Here is a 22,617-nt window from a genome sequence, read left to right as displayed (position 1 = left end):
CTCCTCACTGCTGGAGCCTAACCAACGAGAGTCACCTAGTTATATTAGCGTGACTAATATTGGTTATATTGGTTCATTCATCTTGGCTCCAGTTTCCTCCCATATGAAATGACAGTGTTGCAAAAGTTTTGAGATATTCACTCCCTCAGACATTCAGCAAAAGGCCCATAGGTATTTAAGTGCCAGGTGTGCTAAGGAATACAAAGGAAAATTTAACATCACTGCCCTCAACAAGCCTGGACTCTTATGAAGGCGAGCAAATGTGCACCCAACTAGCTAGATGTCACACGAAGTTGAGCTTGACCAGAGAAGGAGCTCAGTACAGCAGAGAGAACATGAACTCCAGAATCAGACAAACTTGACTTATCTCCTGGGGCCATCAGGATCCTCTTGTACAGCTGTTGTGGGCACTAAGAAACCGCACTTAACGTGAATCACTTAGCCCACTGTTCTGAGTACTGTAGACCAACTTAATCCTTACAACAACCTCATTAAGTTGGCACTAATACTGCCTTCACTCTACAGATGCAGAACACGTGGCATAGAGAATTTGGGGTTGTCTGCCAAGGTCACCAAGTAATATGTGATCAGACACAGATTCCAACTCAAGTAGCAAAGTCTACCCACCTCTCAGCCACTAACTGCCAACTTATCTTAAATAATAACTTTTCAGATGCTAAACACAGAGTAGGCACTCAACCAACAGCAATTATCTTCATTGTTACAGTTACCGCTGAGGCTGTGGCGATTCCTAAAGCCACAAGAGAGATAAGGGGATAAAGATAATGAAATTCAGGACGTGATACCCGAATGTTCAAAGTCAAAAGGTTTTAAGAACACTAACTAATGTTCATGGATAAATCTGGACACATGCCTTAAGAAATCGGAATTCCTATTTACATATAAGCTATCCCTTACCTCTTCTTAAAAAGAAAAGCAGCAAGCTATCATGATTTAGGTCTTCCTCCGTTTGTCACAATGGAACTTCTAGCTGTCACCTGCCAACACTGACCTGGGCATCAGAATGGTTCCCCAAGGTAAAACAGAGCTAAAAATGACAAAAACCTGGTGACATATCAAAGTGACTGCCTTGTCTCACCGCTGATTTGAGAAGCAGCGGACAAAATCCCTTGCAGATTTAAACAATCTCAGAGAGATAGCAAAAAATGTTTCGATCTTTAAAAATAAATAAATAAATAATCTCAGAGAAACTGTGCTATGTGGGAGTTAAAAAAAAAAAAAAAGAAAGAGAAAAAGATGAGAAATATGAACTCAACTGAAAATCAAAAATTAATCCGCATGCACCAAACATAGAAATTAAGTTTTACTCACACTTGATAAATCTGAAAACCTGCTTTGTTTCCAAAAGGTGAAACCATGGATTCTTGGGAGTCCAAGGATCTCAACTGCTCCAATTCTTAAATGAACTGGTGATTTAGGGATGATGCCAAATTTTAAAAGAATAAGAATAGTATTTTACTCAGGCCTGCTAATTTTATGAGGACGGGCTGCACATTTCTTATGGAAATACATGTAGTTTAATAAGGTCCTCAGAGAGTGTTTTCTCCAAAGCTCTACGTATCAGGATACTGGGGAAAAACAACCAAATCCCAGGACTGTGTAACTCCTAAATCCTTCCTGGGTAACATGCCCAGTTTCTGAACAATACACATTATCTCAGAGATAATTTTTATGACATGTGTGGCTATTGCCTGTAAATCCCTTTAAGATGAAAAGCATTACCACTGACATTTGAGTTGGACAAAAGGATTTATATGGCTTGATTACTCAAGGCTATAAAATGTAGAAAAACAAAAATAGTTTGGATAAACCCTTGGAGCTTGTTGCAGGGATTTAACCTACGGGGCCTCTAGGCCAACATTAAGTTTTAGGGAGTCGTTTACAGGTTATGAAACTTTTCTTCGCAAACATTACTTGAAACAACAAGCTGGATTTATTGACTCAGCAAGGGGCTCTTACACAGATAGAGTTGAATCAAAGGCTTTTCGGAATAGGGTCCCTTAAAGGTAAAAGTCAATCCTTATCATTTTGCAATAAGAAAACAACGGCTGGAAGAGATAAAATTTATGACTCACCTAAAGTGATATGACTAAAGCCCCCACCAGCATCGTCATTAACATCACTGCTAATATTATTTGGTATTTACTATTTCCCAAGCACAGACCTAGGGCCTTTTCTGTTCTTCACACCAACTTATAAAGGATGTCCTAACATCATCCTCATTTTCTAAGTGAGAAAAATGAGCCTCTGAGAAGCAGAGAGCTGTGAGGGGGGTAGGTCCAGAATTCAAATACAAGCCATGTGACCCTAATGCTCCACATTGGTGACCAGCCCACCCCCCGCCTCCTCACTGGCCCAACTCAGGTGTCCAGACCTCCGGGTCAGAGAAGGGCTCCAACCGTCCGTGGCTCCAGAGCTTTCCAGGTTATAAGATCTGCATGTCGGACAGTGGAACCCAGGGTGATGTTCTAACAGTTCAAGGACTGAAGGAAGCGGATTCCCCCACCCCTTGTTTGCAATAATCGCACTCAGGACTATGGTACGAAGAGCTGTTAAATTCTGTCTGTAATCCCATCAGAAGGCATCACACCAGAAAATATCTTTAATGTTTGTAAAGTATATCAGATAAAATAATATCTTCTCAAAATAGCACCTGAAGCACCATATTCTCACTCCGGTCTCTGGTTGAGCACATCCAGGGAAATGACAGAAGAGTGATCAGATTCGATGCAATGCGACCCAAGTCCATGCATGGTGCAAATCGTCACACTTCTGGAACCCACAAATGGGCTTTCCCACCGAATGTTTTCACCTCTATTAAGTTCTTTGTTATTCCCTCTCAGTCTGTGGGGTATCCTGCCTCAAACTCTGAGGCAGAAAGAAAATAAAAATTGAGATGCTGAAGCAGAGAAGATGGCTAGATATGTATTTAAATATATTCATCTATTTAAATTTACACATTTAAATATCAATAGGCAGCGATGGTAAGTATATATAATTAGACGTCTTCAGAATTGTAATGCATTTAATCTAAAATTTAAGGATCTCAGAGTCCTAAACCAAACATAAAGACAATATCAGCACACAGAGTAAATAAAGTAGGCAAAAAATCAGCTTCTAATTGCTTCTCTGTGCTGTTGTCGTTCAATAAGGTACAGATAATGTCACACTCGTGACATTTTTACTTTTGTATCTTAGCACCTCCACCTATAATGTCCCTATAATCTGAAACGGCACTTTACAGATGGGGACCCAGTGAATGTTAAGTAGAAATTCAGAGAAAAGACAGAACCTGTTGATGAAGGATAAAACTCTTAAGTGTGGGAAGAAAGCACACACCTTCCAGAAGGAGCGCTTAAATGATCATCACTGCACACAATGTCCCGAGGGCCTGACTTTGAACTTTCCGAAAGAGGTTAAAAAGAAGGCGAAGAGTCAAAGAGACAGATACCCAGGAAAGACTCCAACCTCGGAGGACTTGGTCCAGATTGGAGGGAGAAGGATCCTTGAAGGAAACGGAATGCAGATGAAAAGGATGGAAAAGAGCCAACGTATGAGCACGCAGAGTTGAAAGAACTATCCAGAGGGAAAACCCAGTTTTAACAGCTTTCTGGACTGGAAGGAAACTGCTGTAAAAGGATCTCGCTGGACTTGCAAAAAAGGGAATTTATATATATATATAATTTAAATATATATATATATATATATATATATATATATATGAAAAAAAATTTTTTCTAGCTTTTCCCAGACTTGAGAATTTTTAGCAGGGTCATTTAGAAGTTTTAGAACCCAACAGAATTTTCATTTATTTTACTCATGACTCTGGTTACAAAGATCATCTTTTAAAATAAACAGGATGTGGTGGTGGGGGGGGGGTCAGGACCTGGGTGGTTCAGTTGGTGAAGCATCTGCCTTCCGCTCAGGTCATGATCTCAGGGTCCTGGGACCCAGTCCCACATCGGGCTCCCTGCTCGGTGGGGAGTCTTCTTGACCCTCACTCTCTGCCCCTCTTGCTCATGCTCTCTCTCTCTTAAATAAATAAAATCTTTAAAAATAAATAAACAGGATGGAACTTATTTTAAAGGATGTATTTAGAGACAGTATAAGACAGTGGATAAGAAGGCCAGAGCCAAGTTGCCTGGGTTTAAATTTCTAGCTATGTGATTGTAGGCTGGCTATTTAATCTCTTGTGCCTTGGTTTCCCAATCTGTTAAATGGAAATATTAACAGCATCTGCTTCATTGGATTGCTGTGAGAGTCAGATGAGCTGCGAGACATTGAGAGTGATATCTAAGTGATGACTTCTATAATTAGTTTAACACATTTTTATGAATCTCTTACTAACATAAAATATGGAGCTAAATGCTCCATAGGTAGGGTATTTCCCACCCTTACAAGATAACATGGGGAAGCAGGGCAGACGGAATTAATGCATATGAAGAAGTAGATGAAGAAAGGGCACACAGCATACAATATTAGGAAATCATTAGTAGTTTTCTTAGGTGTGATCATTTTCCAGATGCTCAGTAATATATGAAGGAGAAGGTCCGGATCCTCAGAAAACACAAACCAATTTATTTGGGGATGAAGAGGCATGATGTCTGTCATTACTTTCTAATTGCTTTGCAAAGACCCAGACCATATACGTAAACGCAGACATGACAAAATGTTCATCACTGGAGATAAAAAGAAAAAGAGGAAAGAAAGAAAGAGAAGAAGGCAGCAAGGGTCCAGTGCTGGCTCAGAATCCAGAACATTCTGTGCACTTGAGACACTTTCCAAACTTGTCTTCACAATGTGGCTGATATGAGAAGGATCCCGGAGACATAGGCTTTTTAAAGTAAAGTGCTCTATAAACATTCTTTTCTACGATCAGCACCCAAAGAGCAAGCCAGTGGGAGGGGCTGCTTTAGAAATGCCAGCCCAGCCTCCGCCCCCACTAAGAGGCTCTGAAACACGGCAATGCAACCCTCAGAACCATAATTTAAGCCCCTTTTTCCTGGTCCGTCTTCAGGGAAGGTAAACCTCTGAACAAAAGTCTTCATGCAAAGACTGCAGGGAAATCTGTCTCCATCCTTTTAATTCCAGATCATCACTTTTCCTCTAGGCTTTATCTAGATGCCATGGAGAGCTGACAGGCCACTGGATAAAAAAAGAAGGTTCCCTAGACAATCCCCCAATGCCCAGTTTTCAACTGACATCCGTGGGCTAATGTGTCTGTTTGGACTTGGCCTAGACTTCTGCCCCAACCTTCGGACTCACATAGAACTGCACAGATAACATCTCTGTTTGGATGCCGCAAAGGCCCCTCAAACTCAACACATCCAAAATAGAACACCCCTCTTCTGCATTTCCTTTTCTCCACGAATGGCACAACCAACCGTAGAGTGAGATGGCACAAACATGCCCTCTTCTCCCCTGCCCCCCCCAACCCACCCAACTCGGGCGCCCCTCATTTGACCTCTCATGTTATACCCTTCCCTTTCCACCAGTCCACATCTACTCCCTGGACTTCTGCAACAACCCCCAAGCTTCTCTCCCTATTCCCACTCTTGTCCTTCTCCAATCTACATCTACCCACGGTTTAACAGTCACCGTTACTAGGAAAACGATCACGACGAAGCAGCTAACGTGGAGTAAGCCATAGCCAGGCACTGTGCCAAGGCCCTTACCTGCCTCATCTCCTTAATCCTCGTTGTCCCTCTTAAGTGGGCAGTATCCCCAATGTACAGACCAGGAAACTGAGACCGACGAGCATGAGCTCAGTCAGCCACAAGAGGGGGCTGGTGAGTAAGTGGCTGAGTCCGACTCCAGACCGCAGCCCCTGGCTCTCCCTCAGGATGAAAATGCAGTGCTCCGCCCAGGCCCACAGAGCCCCCTGAAGCCCTACACACCCCAGCCTCCCCCACTTTCTTCCTCTTTGTCTTCCCTCATCAGTGATGCCATCAACTCCGCCCTCCTCCTCACTGTCCTCACTCAGGGTCTCTCCCCATGCAGGCAGCACTCCCAGCTCCCCAAGGCTGAGCAGCTTCCATTTGTACCTCTTCAAGGCCCCAGTCCTGCTGTCATTACCTACTAATCTGCGCAGCATGTGCCACGGGAGGGGCCGTCCCCACTTTACTAACCCTGATGTCCCAGCACCCAGCACGGTGCCTGATGCACAGGAAGTGTTCAGCCACCTTTATCCACTAGAAAAATGGAGAAAAAGTAAAATTCCTGGGTCCTACTTCAAGGGCCATCCCTTATTACAGACGTAATTTTTTTAAATACTCGGATTTTTTAAACTTTTTTAAAAAATTATTTGTTTTAGAGAGGAAGAAAGAAACAGAGGATGAGGGAGAGAGAGAATCTCAAGCATGCTCTGGGCTGAGCGTGGAGCACGACACAGGGCTCGATCTCACAACCCTGAGATCATGACCTGAGCCGGATTAAAGAGTCAGACACTTAATTGAGCCATCCAGGCACCCCACTGTTTTTTCTAAGTTATTACCTTTAGGAGCCTCTGCAGCTTCATTTTAACTTTCTGGTGGCAATGAAAACAATTAAAAATAAGCAATTTGGAGTTTTCAAAACTCTTTAAAAATCCTATTTGTAGCAGCATGGCCTGTGAAGTCCGCAGGATCACCATAGCCCACGTTTAGGAGGATCAGGGAGGGGGGTAATGATTTGCCATGGTAGATCAGCTCGTGACTCTGAAGCCCGTCCTTGACCACAAGCACAGCCCACAACCACCTAGGTAGCGACTGATGAACCCAGGGCTTGATGACATTGGGAACATCTGCAATGCCCTCTATCTGCAAGTGACATGGTGCTGCTTGCTCAGCCCTAGACTTCAAACTTTTCCAAATTTTCCCATTTGCTTCAGAGACTCAAGGGGAGGGTCAAAGGCCAGGCTCATCAAACACACTGAACTCCATCGTCATGGTAACCGTAGGTGGGCCACAGCCTCCAGCTCCTAACCCTGCGCAGGTGAGCAGAAGCTGGGGACAGGATTCACTTCTTTAGTTCGTGTCTTCAAAACATTAAAGAGTAGAAGGGGCTACAGATCGCAGGTGCTACTCCTGGGCACCCCGAGCCCTCAGGTCACCTGGGAGGTCAGTCCCTTTCAGCAACAGCCCGCTGGCCCCCTGCAGCCTCTCAGCTAGGGGCAGGAAAGGCTAATGTGGCCGACAGAGATTTTCCTGATGCTCAGACTCTGCACTTAATCTTTGTACTTCATGTAGTTGTCAATGCCCCTTCTGTGGCTCAGGAGCTCACATGCTGTTTTAAGGGAAAAAACTCTCTAATAGTGGGTTATTCTTACAGTCTTAAAGTTTAAGGTAATAATTTCCATAACATCCCCACACAGAAATGAGAACTTCCTCCAAGACTAAAGTCATTCCTTGCAACTGGATAGCTATGATTATCTGTCTGCTCCTTCTGATCAAACCACTCTCAAAGCAAAACTTGGTTAAAGTAAAAGTAGCTCAAAAGATGGGGTTTTCCAGCTAAATTGAAGTTTCTAAGATGGTATGAAGTTGATTCACAAATAAAAGCAGGTGAACTTTATGTTGAAATATTGTTTATGTGGGACGCCTGGGTGGCTCAGTCGGTTAAGCGTCCGCCTTTGGCTCAGGTCATGATCTCAGTGTCCTGGGATGGAGTCCTTCATTGGGCTCCCTGCTCAGTGGAGAGCCCACTTCTCCCTCTCCCTCTGCTTGCTCCCCCTTGCTTCTGCATGCACGCACGTGCTCTCTCTCTCTCTGACAAATAAATAAAAGTTAAAAAAAAAAGAAATATTTTTATGTGAACTGGTATCAAAAATAAGTAAAATTTTGAAAATTTTAACATGTGAAATTTAGGAAAAAACATATTTATTCATTGTATTGCATTTATTATTTTTCAATGTATAAATAAAAATCACAGAAATTCCTGGATCATGTCTATTATTCAAACATTTTGTAAATAAAATAAGAAGTACTCTTGTATGGATTTTTCCAGAAATTTAAAGCTGATCAAAGTAGTTTATGATTTAAAATGAAAACAAAAGGGACTCCTAGGCAATAATATTTACCTTCTGGACACTGGCAGGTGAATCCACTGAGATTAGAAACACACGTCGCTCCATTTCTGCATGGGTCTAGGATACAATAATCAATCTTGGATTGGCAAAGCTCTCCAGTATAACCTGAGTAAAATAAGAGAGACATTTTATAAAATGTGTCATTTCAAGACCACAGTGAAGTGCCCCAGGAATTGATGGAGCCCACTGGTAACCACCCACCAAAAGCACAGTTTTGAGCTGAAGAATCCCCTGGACCCTCCTTGATCTACTCTGGTTTCGCAACAAGAAACGATCATCACCGTTTAGAATTGCAGTTCAAAAATAATTTCTTTTACAAAAGTCTTTATTGCAAAGACTTTTCTTCAGCATTAGCTCTGCATTTTATTTTGAAATACTAGTCAGAAGCTTCAGAAATGGAGGGATCCCAGGTTCTTCCTGACACAGGGCAAAACACAATCTACAATGTTCTGCTGCGCCTAGCCAAGGAGGCCACTTTCTTAGGTCATCCCAATACCTATCTTTTAGGTAAAAAATGGGTATTTTTCCTAGCATATTTTCCTAGCATTAGAAAAAATGGTAGGTGTTAAAATGTTGTGAATGTACATTTTACAGCTGGAAGAACACTTCTGTGTTAATGTCATGCCCTATCCCCCCATTTTAAAGATAAAGAGATTGTTGGTGTGATAGAACAAATCAATAAGAGGAGAAGTGAGATGGGGGAAATCAGAGAGGGAGACAAATCCTGAGAGACTGTGGACTCTGAGAAACAAACTGAGGGTTTTGCAGGGGAGGGGAGTGGAGGGTTGGGTGAGGCCGGCGGTGGGTATTAAGGAGGGCACACATTGCATGGAGCACTGGGTATGACACATAAACAATGAATCTTGGATCACTGAAAAAAATAAAATAAAATAATAAAGATAAAGAGATTGGGGCACTTATAACGTTAAGCACATTAATGTATTATTCTTAATTTTATTTGAATCACATCAAATTCACTAAATTCTCTGTGAAGCAAGACTCCAGTAGTGATTTCATTGGATAGTAACATAACCACACATGTGTGGTGAGGAAATCAGGACTTCCATTGATCAGAACACAATCAAAATGCTTTTTAAAAAATTCTGAATTCTTTATTAACTTTGAAAACAAAGCCCTCCAGAGAGGCAAGTCTGAAAGAATAATATGCCAACATGTTTCTCTGAAAGTGGAAAACGGTTATGCAGGAAAACCTGGAAAAAATAAGATGTGAAGTGCAAAGAGGAGTTGCCCTTAGTTCTCCTATTTGAGTGACAGAACTCTTAGTAATTTGGAGATAATTCTTACCACAAATTTTTTTTAAAGATTTTATTTATTTATTTGACAGAGAGAGAGAGAGAGAGATCACAAGTAGGCAGAGAGGCAGAGAGAGAGGGATACAGGTCCCCTGCTGAGCAGAGAGCCCGATGTGGGACTCGATCCCAGGACCCTGGGATCATGACCTGAGCCAAAGGCAAGGGCTTAACCCACTGAGCCACCCAGGCACCCCTCTTACCAGAAATTTTTATGCACAGGTATTTTCTACACAATTATTATACTGTAACATTTTATACCTTCCTAGGATGTAGATTAAGTACATAAAAACTCATCTCTCTGAATTATTAGTTTTCAAAAACTGTCATTAGCACTTGAATCTGAGATTTGCTAAAATAAATCAAAGATATTAGAAGAGAGATGATTTGCTGGAGCTTCAATTACCTGCCAAACTAGAATGAACTACAGATTGTCAATGTGGAAGCATTTATTTGCAACCCAACTCTTCCTTCCACGCTTTAAAACAGTCCAGGAAATTCTAGCTAATTAGTGAGTATGATAAGATGAGTAAAATATTTGTATAAACTAAAAATCCAAACACCAAGATAAAATGCTACTTCAAAATTGCAGAACAGGGGCATCTGGGTGGCTCAGTGGATTAAAGCCTCCGCTTTTGGCTCAGGTCATGATCCCAGGGTCCTGGGATCAAGCCCCATATGGGGCTCTCTGCTCAGTAGGGAGCCTGCTTCCTCCTCTCTGCCTGCCTCTCTGCCTACTTGTGATCTCTGCCTGTCAAATAAATAAATAAAATCTTTTTTAAAAATTGCAGAACAGAAGGGCACCTGGGTGGCTCAGTCGGTTGACCATCTGACTTGATTTCAGCTCAGGTCATGATATCAGAGATCAAACCCTACATCAGGCTCCGTGCCCTGCAGGGAGTCTGCTCGAGATTGTCTCTCCCTCTTTGTCTGCCTCTCCCCCAATCTGGCTCTCTAAAATAAATACTTAAATTTTTATTTTTTAATTGCAGGACAGAATATCTTAATAGGATTATATTATGTTAATATGTCTTCAGATGGCAGCTCTAAACTCAGAATGAGGGAGAGCAAACTCTTTTTAAGAGTGCTACAGGGTGCTTGGGTTTAGTCCATTAAGCATCTGCCTTTTCAGCTCAGGTCATGATCCCAGGGTCCTAAGATCAAGTCCACACTAGGCTTCCTGCTCTGTGGAGAGCCTTGCCTCTCCCACTGTCCCTCCTCCCACTTGTTCTCTCAATCTCTCTCTGTCAAATAAATAAGTAAAATCTTTTAAAGAAAAGAGTGTTACAAATAACTTTCTGACTAAATATAGTAGCTGGTTTTTAGTAGAACACTTCCTTCTTTTTCTATACATTAACCCCTCTTCACTGCAAACTCTGAAATTAGTATCATAATCACGTCCATTTTACAAATGAGGAAACTGAGGACTAGAAACTTGATTTTCACAAAGCCACACATGGAGTCAAACTCCTGAGCCCAAACATGTCAATGGATCATCATGCCTGAGGCAACATGCATCACGTCCTCAACAAACATGTGTTTAACATGAAGGGGAAATAACAGAAAATGTTGATATAGACAGACACAGAGGCAAATGTAAAGTAAACACCACGGTTATTCTTGGGTTTACCATGTATTGTGTGTGTGTGTGTGTGTGTGTGTGTGTGAGAACAATTACAAATGATGGCTTCCTAGAGGCAGGTGTGCCCACAAGACACAGAGTCATGAATCCTGCCCTCAGGAAAAAATTAAAACTGTGACCACAGAATCACACAAAAGCATGAAAAATAGCCAGAAGCCAAATTAGGTTTCATCTGTAAGGGGTGTATGTGTCTCTACCAGACAGAAGAACATGACCAGAATTCAGGATTCTGTGAGCTCCCAAGTTCTTGAGAGAAAATACAAACAAATCCCTGTATTTTGAACTTTTGACTTAAGAATTTTAAACATACTTAAACATAGAAAGACTACTATATAACCCTCACTTATCTACCACCTAACTTCAACAATTATTAACATTCTGTCCATTTAATTTCATCTAGTTCCCTCATATTTTTATACTTTCCCCGCTGGGGCATCTCCAAGCAAATTTCATTTTACCTGTCAAGCCATCAACACGGAGCTGGTTTTTTATTTTGGGGGGTTTTTTTTGTTTGTTAAAGAACACTTTTAACAATGCTTGGTCCCATTTATAAATTTAATTTATAAATTTATAAATTTAATTAAACACTTCAAATGATATTTAGTAATTTCAACAATTTCCTTTTAAGAGCCACTGTTGCCAAATAACGCAAAAATCTTCCCATGCATTTAATTCACTATTATCTAATAGAGCTAATAAATTAAAACTATAAGCAAGGTGAACCTTAAGTGCTGTTAAGTGCTCCAATATTTACATATGCAAGTTTAGTAAAATTTCAACCCCAGAAGCCAATCCACACTTATAGTGTGTGGGGTGTTTGGGATTGTTATAAATGGTTTGGGGGGTCCCACTGGTCCTTAGTGGTGAAGAGTCTAAAGTCTTCACTGCCTGATATGATTCAGTACCAGACAGTTGTTAGTCAAACGCCAGCAGTGGGCTCCAACAAGGAACCCAGGTCGGAGACCAGTCACTATATCATTGCTTTTGGTTCGTGAGCTTTAAGCGTTCTATTAAATATTTTTTTTAAATATGGAAAACATGGAAATACAAAGAAAAAGACTGTGTGTAACTAACTAGACCTTTAACACATGTGTATTTTAATGTCTCTGGGTCCAGTATAAACGAAAATGAAAAGCAACAAAGGAGTGAGGCAGGAACAGGAGAGGGAGGCAAGGCCGAGATTACAGGATTACAAGCATCCTTAGCGGTAGGTGACCAGTTGGCCGGCTATAGGCAATAACCAGCCCATGGGTCTGCTGGGCTGTAAATCAGGACCTCACACTTGTCCACACCTGGCCAGGTATTACTGTGGCCTCAACGCTGGTGCTAGTTGGAAGGTCCAAGGGTACCATGATTGACTGCATTGATCCTACAGGGCAACTGAAGCCAGAGCTGGGAAAGGACAGGCAGAGGACAGGGAACAATGAGTGTCCTATAAATGGTTTAAGGGAACCTTAAACACCACTGAGTCATTTCTTAGACCCTCAGAGAGCAGAAATTTGCCTACAGTTGTCAGACAAATCCCTCATATTAATCTCTATATAACACTCTGAACTGCGTATCTAAGGCATACACAAATGACTTTTCCTGTGTCTGTGTTTTTCTTTGATACCACAACTGAGGTGTCAAAACTAACTGAGTAAATGGTAGGAAATTTAAATTTTATAAGACCATTAAGGTTTTGCCTGGGTTCTCTCTTCTCTATGGAGAATTTGCTCTAACACACACACACACACACACACACACACACACAATGGATATTTCAGGGCTTAAAGATCGATGCTTTAAGTTCCCGGGGGGAAATGTTGTCAAGGCACGAAGAAAAACCCATGTAAAGGCCCAGAACTATGCGGGAAAGGCATGAATGCCAGTTAAACTTTCCTAAAAGTCCACAACAGAGACAAACCCCCTCAGGTCCCTGAAAGACAAAAGTTTGTACTAAACTACCAAGGCAAGAATCAGCAACTGTCTTCATTTCTTTCCCGGGAACTAGGGACACAGCTCCTTCTTAGCGAAATCCTAAGCATTCACGGATCCCCTTCCAAATTAGTGTCACAACTGAGGGAGGCTTCCACCTTGTCTGGTTCCCGGCATCGCTGCCCCTCATCAGGACTTAAGCCAGGCTTCCCTGAGCCCGCCTCCTCAGCCCTACTCCAGCTTCCCTCCAACCCATCCCACAATCCACCAGGGAGCAGCCAGAGAGAGCTTTTCAAGCCGTAACTTAGATCCTATTGCTCTTGTACTTAAAGACCCGCGGGCTTTATAAAGGGCGTGGCCCAAAACCGGAAAACTTGATTCCAGGGCTTAATGGCACCACGTGATCTGGCCCTGCCCCCTGCAGCCCCACCTGCTCTTCGCTTCCACCATTGCCCTGCAAGCCGCCCGGGGCGGGGCCTTCGGCACCTCAATCACCAAGCTCCTTCTCACAGTCTTAGCTGGAGTCTTCATGCTGTGGCCTCAGGACCACACGAAGATGGGAGAGGGAGACGGTGCACCAGAGCAGTTGTGGTCCTGCCCTCGAAAGAAAAGCGTGGCACGAACTTGAAACTGTCATGTAATGAGAATCTCCGGAAGAAAATTAGCAACAAATTGAGCGAGGAGAGGGGGGCCCACAGGAGATGCCATGCGCTTTCATCAGCAAAAGCAGGAAGTGAAGGTGAGAGAGTTAAAACTGACCTACAGGAAGGAGCAGACCATGCACTCAAGTCTCCTGCCCTCGGCAGGGAGACCTGAACTCCAGCTACGCAGGGAGGGAAGTCGGCTACAAACTCAAGGGGGATGACAAATGAAATCAAAACAGGGCGCCTAGGTGGCTCAGCCAGGTAAGCGCCCGCCTTCAGCTCAGGTCCTGATCTCAGGGTCCTGGGATCGAGCCCTGCATCAGACTCCCTGCTCAGCGGGGAGTTTGCTTTTTTCTCTCCCTCTGCCCCTCCCTGCCCTGCTTGTGTCCCTCCAAATAAACAAATAAAATCTTTTAAAAATAAATAAAAATAAAAACAGGCTATGTTGTCTCTTGAAACCCGATGATCGTGCTCTGTGAAATCAACCCCATTTGGAGAGTATAGGCTGCCGTTTAGTGCCGCTGGAGGCAATAAAGGCGGAGGGTGGCCCTAGAGTGTTCCTGACCGACCTGAGATTTGCCCTGGATGCCCAGGCGTGGGGAGACAGCCAACAATCTCATTACCAGAAACAACTTTGGTCCCCTGAGTGCAAGCTCTAATTCATCTGGGTCAGGAACTGCAATGAGCCGAGGCTCATGCAGCTCCACCCTTCATGGTCTGAGTCTTGTAGCCCAGAAAGAGGTAGAGCCACACACACAGATGGTGACGATGTCAGAGATCCAGCCCCGTTGTCAGCCCTCAGTGTTTGGTTTGGCTAATCTGCGTGTACGGGTGTGCAGAGAACATGCCATGACTAGGACCCTGGGATGCGTAAGAGAGGCTGTCAGACTTCCTGATTCCAATTACAACATTCAGCTGAATAACTGAATAACCGATTTTTGATGGGTGAATTTAATTGAAAGATCAGGGTAAGCCAATCAATACACGTTGAGATGTTTCAGGGAGCTTGAGAATCACTATAATTTATGTTTATTTAATTCTTGCAAGGGAACAAACACAAAAGATAATTTCAGATAGTCTTCCCTGTGCCTGAAAGCCACTCTAGACCATCAAAAACTGGGAGTCCTGGGTGGCTCAATGGGTTAAAGCCTCTGCCTTCGGCTCAGGTCATGATCCCAGGGTCCTGGGATTGAGCCCCACGTCGGGTTCCCTGCTCATCGAGGAGCCTGCTTCCTTCTCTCTCTTTGCCTGCCTTTCTGCCTACTTGTGATCTCTGCTTGTCAAATAAATAATAAAATCTTTAAAAAAACAAACAAGCAAACAGGGAGTCCCAGCGTCACCTTGCATGGTATGTTCCCTCTGACTCTATGCCCTTCCATGGCCACCCCTCCCATCAGTTGGGTCTCTGCCCAGAAATCACCTGCTCAGACCTCAGAACTCAAGTCCTTCTTTCCTCTTCATCTAGTGCTTACCTCTGCTTGACATAGACTTGTTACCTCTCCACTAGAAGGTGAGCCATGGGAACAGGACTTTGTCCTAGAGTCTCCTTTGTCCCCCCACAGAGTTCCCTCAGGCTCCCGTACATTATAGTTATTACCTGAAATGCTTTCCTTGCTTGGCTTCCCTTTGAGAACAAATTCCCTAGGAATTGGGACTTTGTCCTATTAATCTCTGAATCCCCAACACTTAAACATTTCCTAACACAAAAGAATCAACTTGCTTAAAGCTTTTGACCTCAAATCACCTATACCTTGCAAGTTAATGTTAGCCTTTTCTTGTGTAATAATACCAGAACAGCTTGGGTAAAACATGCTGGTTACTTTTTTCCCTAATGCACATTGAAATAAATATATAGCTATTAAAATAAACATGTATTCTCACAAAAATGTGCTATCTAAAATCACTTTGTAGGGTAGCTCTATTTTTAACCTCTTGAAGAACCCCCATGCTGTTTTCCAGAGTGGCTGCACTAGCTTACATTCCCACCAACAGAGTAAGAGCGTTCCCCTTTCTCCACATCCTCGCCATCTTCTGTTGTTTGATGTCTCGTTAATTTTTGCCATTCTAACTGGTATGAGGTGGTATCTTGTTGTGGTTTTGATCTGTATTTCCCTGATGGCTAGTGATATTGAACATTGTTTCACATGTCTGTTGGCCATTTGTATGTCTTCTTTGGAGAGGTGTCAGTTCATGTCTTCTGCCCATTTCTGGACTGGATTATTTGTTTTTTGGGTGTTGAGTTTGAAAAAGTGCTAAGGATGGTACGTCTTGTGATTAGCACTGGGTGTTACAGGCAACTAATGAATCGTTGAACACTACATCAAAAACAAATGATGTACAATATGTTGGCTAATGGAATATAATAAAAAATTTTTAAAAATTTAAATAAATAAATAAAATCACCTTGCGTTCTACAATGAGTACTTCCGATTTGGGAGATAGCACAATGGAACAATGGCTCTGCTAAAGTGCCTGTCCCCTTGCCCCACTGTTGGCCAGACTGGGATGGATGGAAAGTTACAGCAATCCTCTTCTGAACTTCAGTCTTGCTTCTCCAGGAAATGTTCAGCGCCTTCAACAGGTGCCTGTGACACGGCAAATCAATAGACCTAAAACAGGTTTCCTGCCCCTGCCACAGCCCCTGGCAGGATTTAATCCCCTACATCAGTGGTTCTCCACCAGGGTGAGTCTCCCATCACATTTGGTAATGTCTGGAGACATTGTCCACTGTCACATCTATGGAACTACTGACATCCTCCAACACATGGGATAGTCCCCTACAACAAAGTATGATCCAGCCCTAATTATTCATCTTGCCAGGGGGAAGAAACCCTAGTTTAAGTCAATGAGACCTTGGTCTTTTGAGACCAAAAACACTTGTTTTCATCCTAACGCTTCTTATCTTCCCTTAAACAGAAACCAATCCTTTCAAAGCAGGGAAACAGAACCTTCAGCACGTTTTTAAAAAATCAGAATCATGGGGCGCCTGGGTGGCTCAGTGGATTAAAGCCTCTGCCTTCAGCTCGGGTCATGATCCCAGAGTCCTGGGATCGAGCCCCACATCGGGTTCTTTGCTGGGTGGGTACTGCTTCCCTTCCTCTCTCTCTGCCTGCCTCTCTACCTACTTGTGATTTCTGTCTGTCAAATAAATAAATAAAATCTTTAAAAAAAATCAGAATCGCTAGGAATATTTATAACCTCTAACGAGTTCAAGACCATTTTAAAATAAACTACTTCAGTCTGAAAGCTTCACTACTGAGGAATGAATAATTGTGACATTCAATGAATAAATAAAATAATTGGTTCATGAACAGGCGATTACCGGAAATACTGATCTCTCCTTTTAGGGAACCACAGAAGTTTTACTATCTCTTTGGAGAACATTCTACTTCAACAAAGAAGATAGAAGAAAGTTATGCCTTGGGATATGTAATAAGGATGCCTTTCAAGGACATATGGGACGATTGGCAAAGCTCTAAACTCTAAATGGAAGCTTAGTGCTTTTAAGGCACCTAACCGTGAGAAACGATGTCGGGTGAAATCAATTGCGTGTACGAGTGAAGGCTGGCAGATGGCAAAGACGACCAGGCACCTTTAAGGAAACACATTGAACCCGATAATCCATTCAGTGGATGCATTCCCAGATCACATTTGGTCTAATGTACACTTGGAGCATTTAATTTTATACTATTTCGTATTTAAGTAGAAAATATAATTTAAAATTTATTGGCGTACAGAGAAAAATTGGTTAAGTTTTCCTGTGAATATCCAGATGGTTTGGAAAAAACCACATCCTGCCAGTGTCTTTTGATTGCCAGCAACATAACCCAAACCCTGCACCCCTCAGCACCCCCAAATCACAGTCTATGCTGACTGTACTCTTGAAATGAAGGAAAGCCTTCTAGAGTTCACTGATAGATTACAAGGAAGTATCGTTGGCCAAATGAATCAGGCTATTTAAAAAGTAAGGCAATCAATCAGGTGTTTTTCTAAACCTCCTCCCTCCCCCTGCAACTGTTTTTGAACATGATGTTTACTTCATGATTCCTCTGCTGAAATAAAAATATACCTCTGTGTGGCTCTGACTCCCTGAGATAGAATCTAATTGTTTCTTTGGAGAGCTGTCCTGAAAGCTTCCAAGGTGGGAATGGTGGTGGGAACTATTTTTATCATCCCTGGTCTTTTAATAGCCCAGCTGTGCAGCAAGGCAAAGCTGTTAGATTTGTACTGAAAGCCTAATGCTCCAGCGAGAACCCACCAGCCTCAGCTCGTGCCCTGGGGGGATCAGAGCAGCTGGGCTGGGACTTCAGCCCCTGCCTCAGAGAGGGAGTGCCTAATATTAGCACACTGAAGCAGGAAATAAATAGCAGGAATCTGTGGGCCATCTAGACATTCAATCTGGGAGGCATCCAATTTCAAAGTCAGAAGGCAGGAATTATTTAACAGGAAAAAAGTAAGATCTGCTGGCAGGGGAAAAACAAACACACCCGAACAAATGCAAACATGATTTAAAAACCAAAGGCAAAGAAAGGAAGACAGAGGAGGCCCATCTGTGAAAGGCAATCAATAAAATATAATTAAAATTGGAATGTGCAATAGGAAAACATGGAAGGATGTGGACATTCTGCAAAATTAAGAAAATTCATCTCAAGGTGAGAAAGTAACCACATCTAATAAGCACATAGGCCAGAGGCACAGTGGAAAGGAGAGTCAGAAGTCCGGGAAGGCAATAAAAGATCTGCTGAATAGCACATCAAAGGACTGACTTTGACCTTCACGTCCCCCCTGGGTGAAATATGGAGAATTGACAATACCCGACCTCCAGGACAATTGTCATGACCCAGTGAGACCCTCCCCAAGAAGCAGGAGCCATTTCTATCAATTGCATAGTCTTGCATCATGCCTGGTACATCGCAGATGGTTCAATATTTTTGAATGAATGGAAAATTTACGGATTTTAACTCTGCCAAGCCATATGCCAATATTTTTGGATCTCTTGGTTTTTACCAGGCAGCTTAGATCAGCAGTGCTCCAAGTGTGGTCCATGCACAAGCATCATCCCAGACCTGCAGAGTCAAAGACCCCTGAGAGGGGGTAGGGAGGAGTACAGGCTGCAATCTAAGTTTTCAGAAGGCTTCCAGGTGATTCTGACACAAGGTACTTGCTAAAGGCTGAGAACTACTGATCTGGAAAACTAACAGCAGCTTTTTAAAATATCAAATGTTAATATTCTCCATTTAAGAGTTGTACATATGACACAGATTACAAAAGAAGAAGATCAAAAAGTGAAAGTCAAATATTCTCTTAAAAAGCCTTTCCCGACTATACTGTTGCCATGGGTTTTTTTTCTTTTTGTGATTGGGAGCCCCCAGGCTAAATGACTGTGCCTGTCACTGCGTTGTTTCTGGATCGGCTTTCCTAGTATTTAAGAGCAGGTGTTGCTGATTCCCCCCCCCCCCCGCCCCTAGCATAGAGCCAGGGACTCTGGAGGCTCTCATTATAAAGTAATTAATGACTATGTAAGCACCATGCATGGCTATTTCTAAAATAATCTCTTTCATTCCATTTTCCTAGAACCCAAATAAGAAATCATGAGATTGATATAGGCCAAGCGACGTGTGACACCAATAGATCCTAATCTGGTGATTACAAAGGGGGAGATATTTCTCAAAAGTTCCTTTCTTTAAGGGCACCAGGGTAGCTTAGTCATTAAGCATCTGCAGGTCATGATCCTGGGGTCCTGGATCAAGTCCCAGGTCTGGCTCCCCAGTCAGCGGGGAGTCTCCTTCTCCCTCTCTCCCCCACCCGACTCATGCTCACACTTTCTCTCTCTCTCTCTAATAAATAAAACAATCTTTAAAAAAAAAAAAAAAAGTTCCTTCCTTTAAATATGTTCTGACGACCCCCCAAGAGAAACTGAAACCAAAAGGGAGAAAACATTAAATTCAGAATTTATTCCATGAGACCAACAAGTTAAGGGACTGACTTAAAGACATTTATCAATTAAATTCTAGGTTTGTATAATAAGCCAAACTACAGAGAAGGTATTCCTTCCTCAAGAAAGCATTTTGTGGGGCGCCTGGGTGGCTCAGTGGGTTAAAGCCTCTGCCTTCGGCTCAGGTCATGATCCCAGAGTCCTGGGATCGAGCCCCGCGTTGGGCTCTCTGCTCAGGAGGGAACCTGCTTCTCTCTCTCTCTCTGCCTGCCTCTCTGCCTACTTGTGATCTCTGTCTGTCAAATAAATAAAATTTAAAAAAAAAAAAAAGCATTTTGCGTGAGTGAAAAATTCACAGTCAGAGGGACTAAAAGAGACTTAGATGCAGCCCCTGTCTGCAGGGAGCTCCCACTCCGGAAAAGGAGCGAAGACGCGTTCCTAGGAAACAAACACACGGGGTGGGCTAAAGCAGAGACACAGTGCCAAATCAGACCCATTCAGATGCACTGACTAGGGGTAGGGGACGAAGACGGGGCTGGGGTTTCCAATCCACACACCGAGGAGCTGGGGTTCCCAATGGGGCATCTTTGAAGGTTTCTGAACAGAGGGCAGACGTGAGGAAGGGGTGTCGCAGGCTGGTCACCTCCTGTCCTCATTCGCTTCAATCTGGGGGGAGAGCTTAACTCTCCTCCCTTCTTCTTCAGCATAGGTGCTGTGGTGGAGACAAAAATGGGGGACTCCAGAGGGACATGGGGGGCATGGGCACAGCGTCTAGGGAGAGAGTGAGAATGGCAGTGCCCGTCCCTCCCAACTCTTACTAGCATTTGCAGGTTGCAAAAAGTGTCCTTTGTGAGTGAATCCCCCATTCTGGGCCTCTGTGTGTGTGTGTGTCTGTGTCTGTGTGTCTGTGTGTTTGTACTGTATGTGCATGTGGGTATGTTTTCTTTAACTCCTACAAGGCCGAGACTTGTTCCATTTCACAGGTGGAAGAACTTGGGGCTCAAGGGAACAAGGTAGCGTCAGTGAGCAGCTCAGCCTGGAATCAAACCCAGGACCATAGATCCAACCCCCACATTTCTTTACTTCTCGTGTATGTTTTATTTCCTTTTCATGAGGCTTGTTTGAAAACACTGAGATCCAGGGCACCTGGGTGGCTCAGTGGGGTAAAGCCTCTGCCTTCAGGTCGGGTCATGATCCCAGGGTCCTGGGATCGAGCCCCACATTGGGCTCTCTGCTCAGCAGGGAGCCCGCTTCCCTCTCTCTCTGCCTGCTTCTCTGCCTACTTGTGATCTCTGTCTGTCAAATAAATAAATAAAATATTTTAAAAAAGAAAAAAGAAAGAAAGAAAGGAAGGAAGGAAACACTGAGAGCCAAGCAAGGCTAGCCCTGAGGCAGGAAGGGTGGGCAGGGTGTAGGTCTTAGCAGAATGGAAAAGGATGCTTTGAGGGTCCCACGGGATCCACGCTGGTTCACCAGACAGGGACAGTGCAGAGGAGCTAAGGCCAAACCACCTGCAGGGGAAGCAGTGGCTGCACACCGTGTAGGGCCTCCATTCCTGGCTTATATCCAGGAACAGCAGCGGGCATTTGGGCCAGTCACATTTCTGAAACCTCAGCCTCAAGGCGTCATTGCCCTGAAGTCCCAGGGAGAATGAGGAGTAGGGGAGCAGGCTGGGCACTCGGGCCTTCTGACCTCTCAGTCCTGCTCAGCATCGCCAGCCCGGGGCTTCTGGAATGCACCGCTGGAAGCGAGGCGGACCATGGAGAGGGTGGGCAGGCTTATCACAGTCACTCCAGCAGCAGGTGACAACAGCCCAGACTGGGGACCGGTGGAGGCACGGGGGAGAGCTGGGGCACATGGGAAATCACCCTCAAGAGAGCAAACCTGGGGACCGTCCAGAGATAAATAAGACGAGGGAGTGGGTCGTGAGGCCTGAGCTCCCAGCCTGAGCATCAAGGGTGGTGATAGGAAGGCGGATAGAAACCAGAACCCTCGAAAGAAGTCAGGCTTGAAGGTATGTGTGGGACCCTGTTGCGTCTGAGGAGGGGCTGAGGCATTAGCAGGGCATCAGGGCCAAGTCCATGAAAGTGCTGGAACTGAGGTGACAGGAGGGAAGCAAGGATCTGAAACCGAGACACTGAGAGGTGACAGCTCAGCACGAGTGACTGCTGTCAAGGCAGAGAAAGGCAGCAGGACAAGGTAAACGAGGAGGAGTTCCTGAGAGAGAGGAGGGACAGCAAAGAGGGGAGGAGGGCCGGGCTAGCGTGAGGAGAGCAGACAACATGCAGTGTTCTGTAAGCCAGGTGGGAAGAGCTTCGAAGAGACAAGGACAAAGAAAGAGACTTGGAAATTGGTGGGAAGGACACCTCCAGTGACCTCGGAGAAGTTCCACAATACACAGAGAAGGGAAGCGTAAGTAAATGGGTAGGAAATCCCAGTCTGGAGCAAAACCAGTGTGTGGCAGTGATGAGAAAACGAGGGAGGGGGACAGGGGCCGGCGAGAGGGAGGGGGAGGAGGAGACCCCCGTACGGAGGCAGCGGCAAGGACTTACTAAATTTTTGTTTATTAGGGACTTGATTTAAGATGAGACCTTGGAGGGGCGCCTGGGTGGCTCAGGGGGTTAAGCCGCTGCCTTCTGCCCAGGTCATGATCTCAGGGTCTTGGGATCGAGTCCCGCATCGGGCTCACTGCTCAGTGGGGAGCCTGCTTCAACTCCTCTCTCTCTGCCTGCCTCTCTGCCTACTTGTGATCTCTGTCTGTCAAATAAATAAATAAAATCTTAAAAAAAAAAAAAAAAAAAAAGACAAGACCTTGGAATCCCTGCTGATGAGAAGCCAGGGATGAAGGGGAAGACAGAGGCAGAGAGACCGAGGAAGACAGGAGAGGCCGGAAGCATGCGGCCGTGGGGGAGGAGGAGAGAAGGGCGAGCATACCCAGGGCGGGGTTCACAGACGTGCTGTCCACAGCAGCCCAAAGGTGGGAACAACCCAACTGTGCCTCACTGGACAAACAAATAAACAAGATGGTGTCTCCACACAATGGGATGTTACTCAGCCATAAAAAGCCACAAAGCCCTGGTGAC

General features: G+C 44.1%; 1 protein-coding gene across 1 annotated transcript in view; it reads right to left on the bottom strand.

Moving 5' to 3' along the window:
* DNER (delta/notch like EGF repeat containing) overlaps nucleotides 1-22,617 on the bottom strand; it is a 315,989-nt gene that overhangs the window by 79,398 nt on the left and 213,974 nt on the right. The window contains exon 7 of the mRNA XM_059167803.1: nucleotides 8,078-8,191. Within this exon, the coding sequence (XP_059023786.1) occupies nucleotides 8,078-8,191 (114 nt within the window). The remainder of the gene's footprint in view (nucleotides 1-8,077; nucleotides 8,192-22,617) is intronic.

Source organism: Mustela lutreola, chromosome 3 (genome assembly GCF_030435805.1).
Source record: "Mustela lutreola isolate mMusLut2 chromosome 3, mMusLut2.pri, whole genome shotgun sequence".
Taxonomy (NCBI): Eukaryota; Metazoa; Chordata; class Mammalia; order Carnivora; family Mustelidae; genus Mustela; species Mustela lutreola.
Note: the sequence above shows the minus strand (reverse complement) of the source record. Positions and strands in the feature narration are given on the sequence as shown.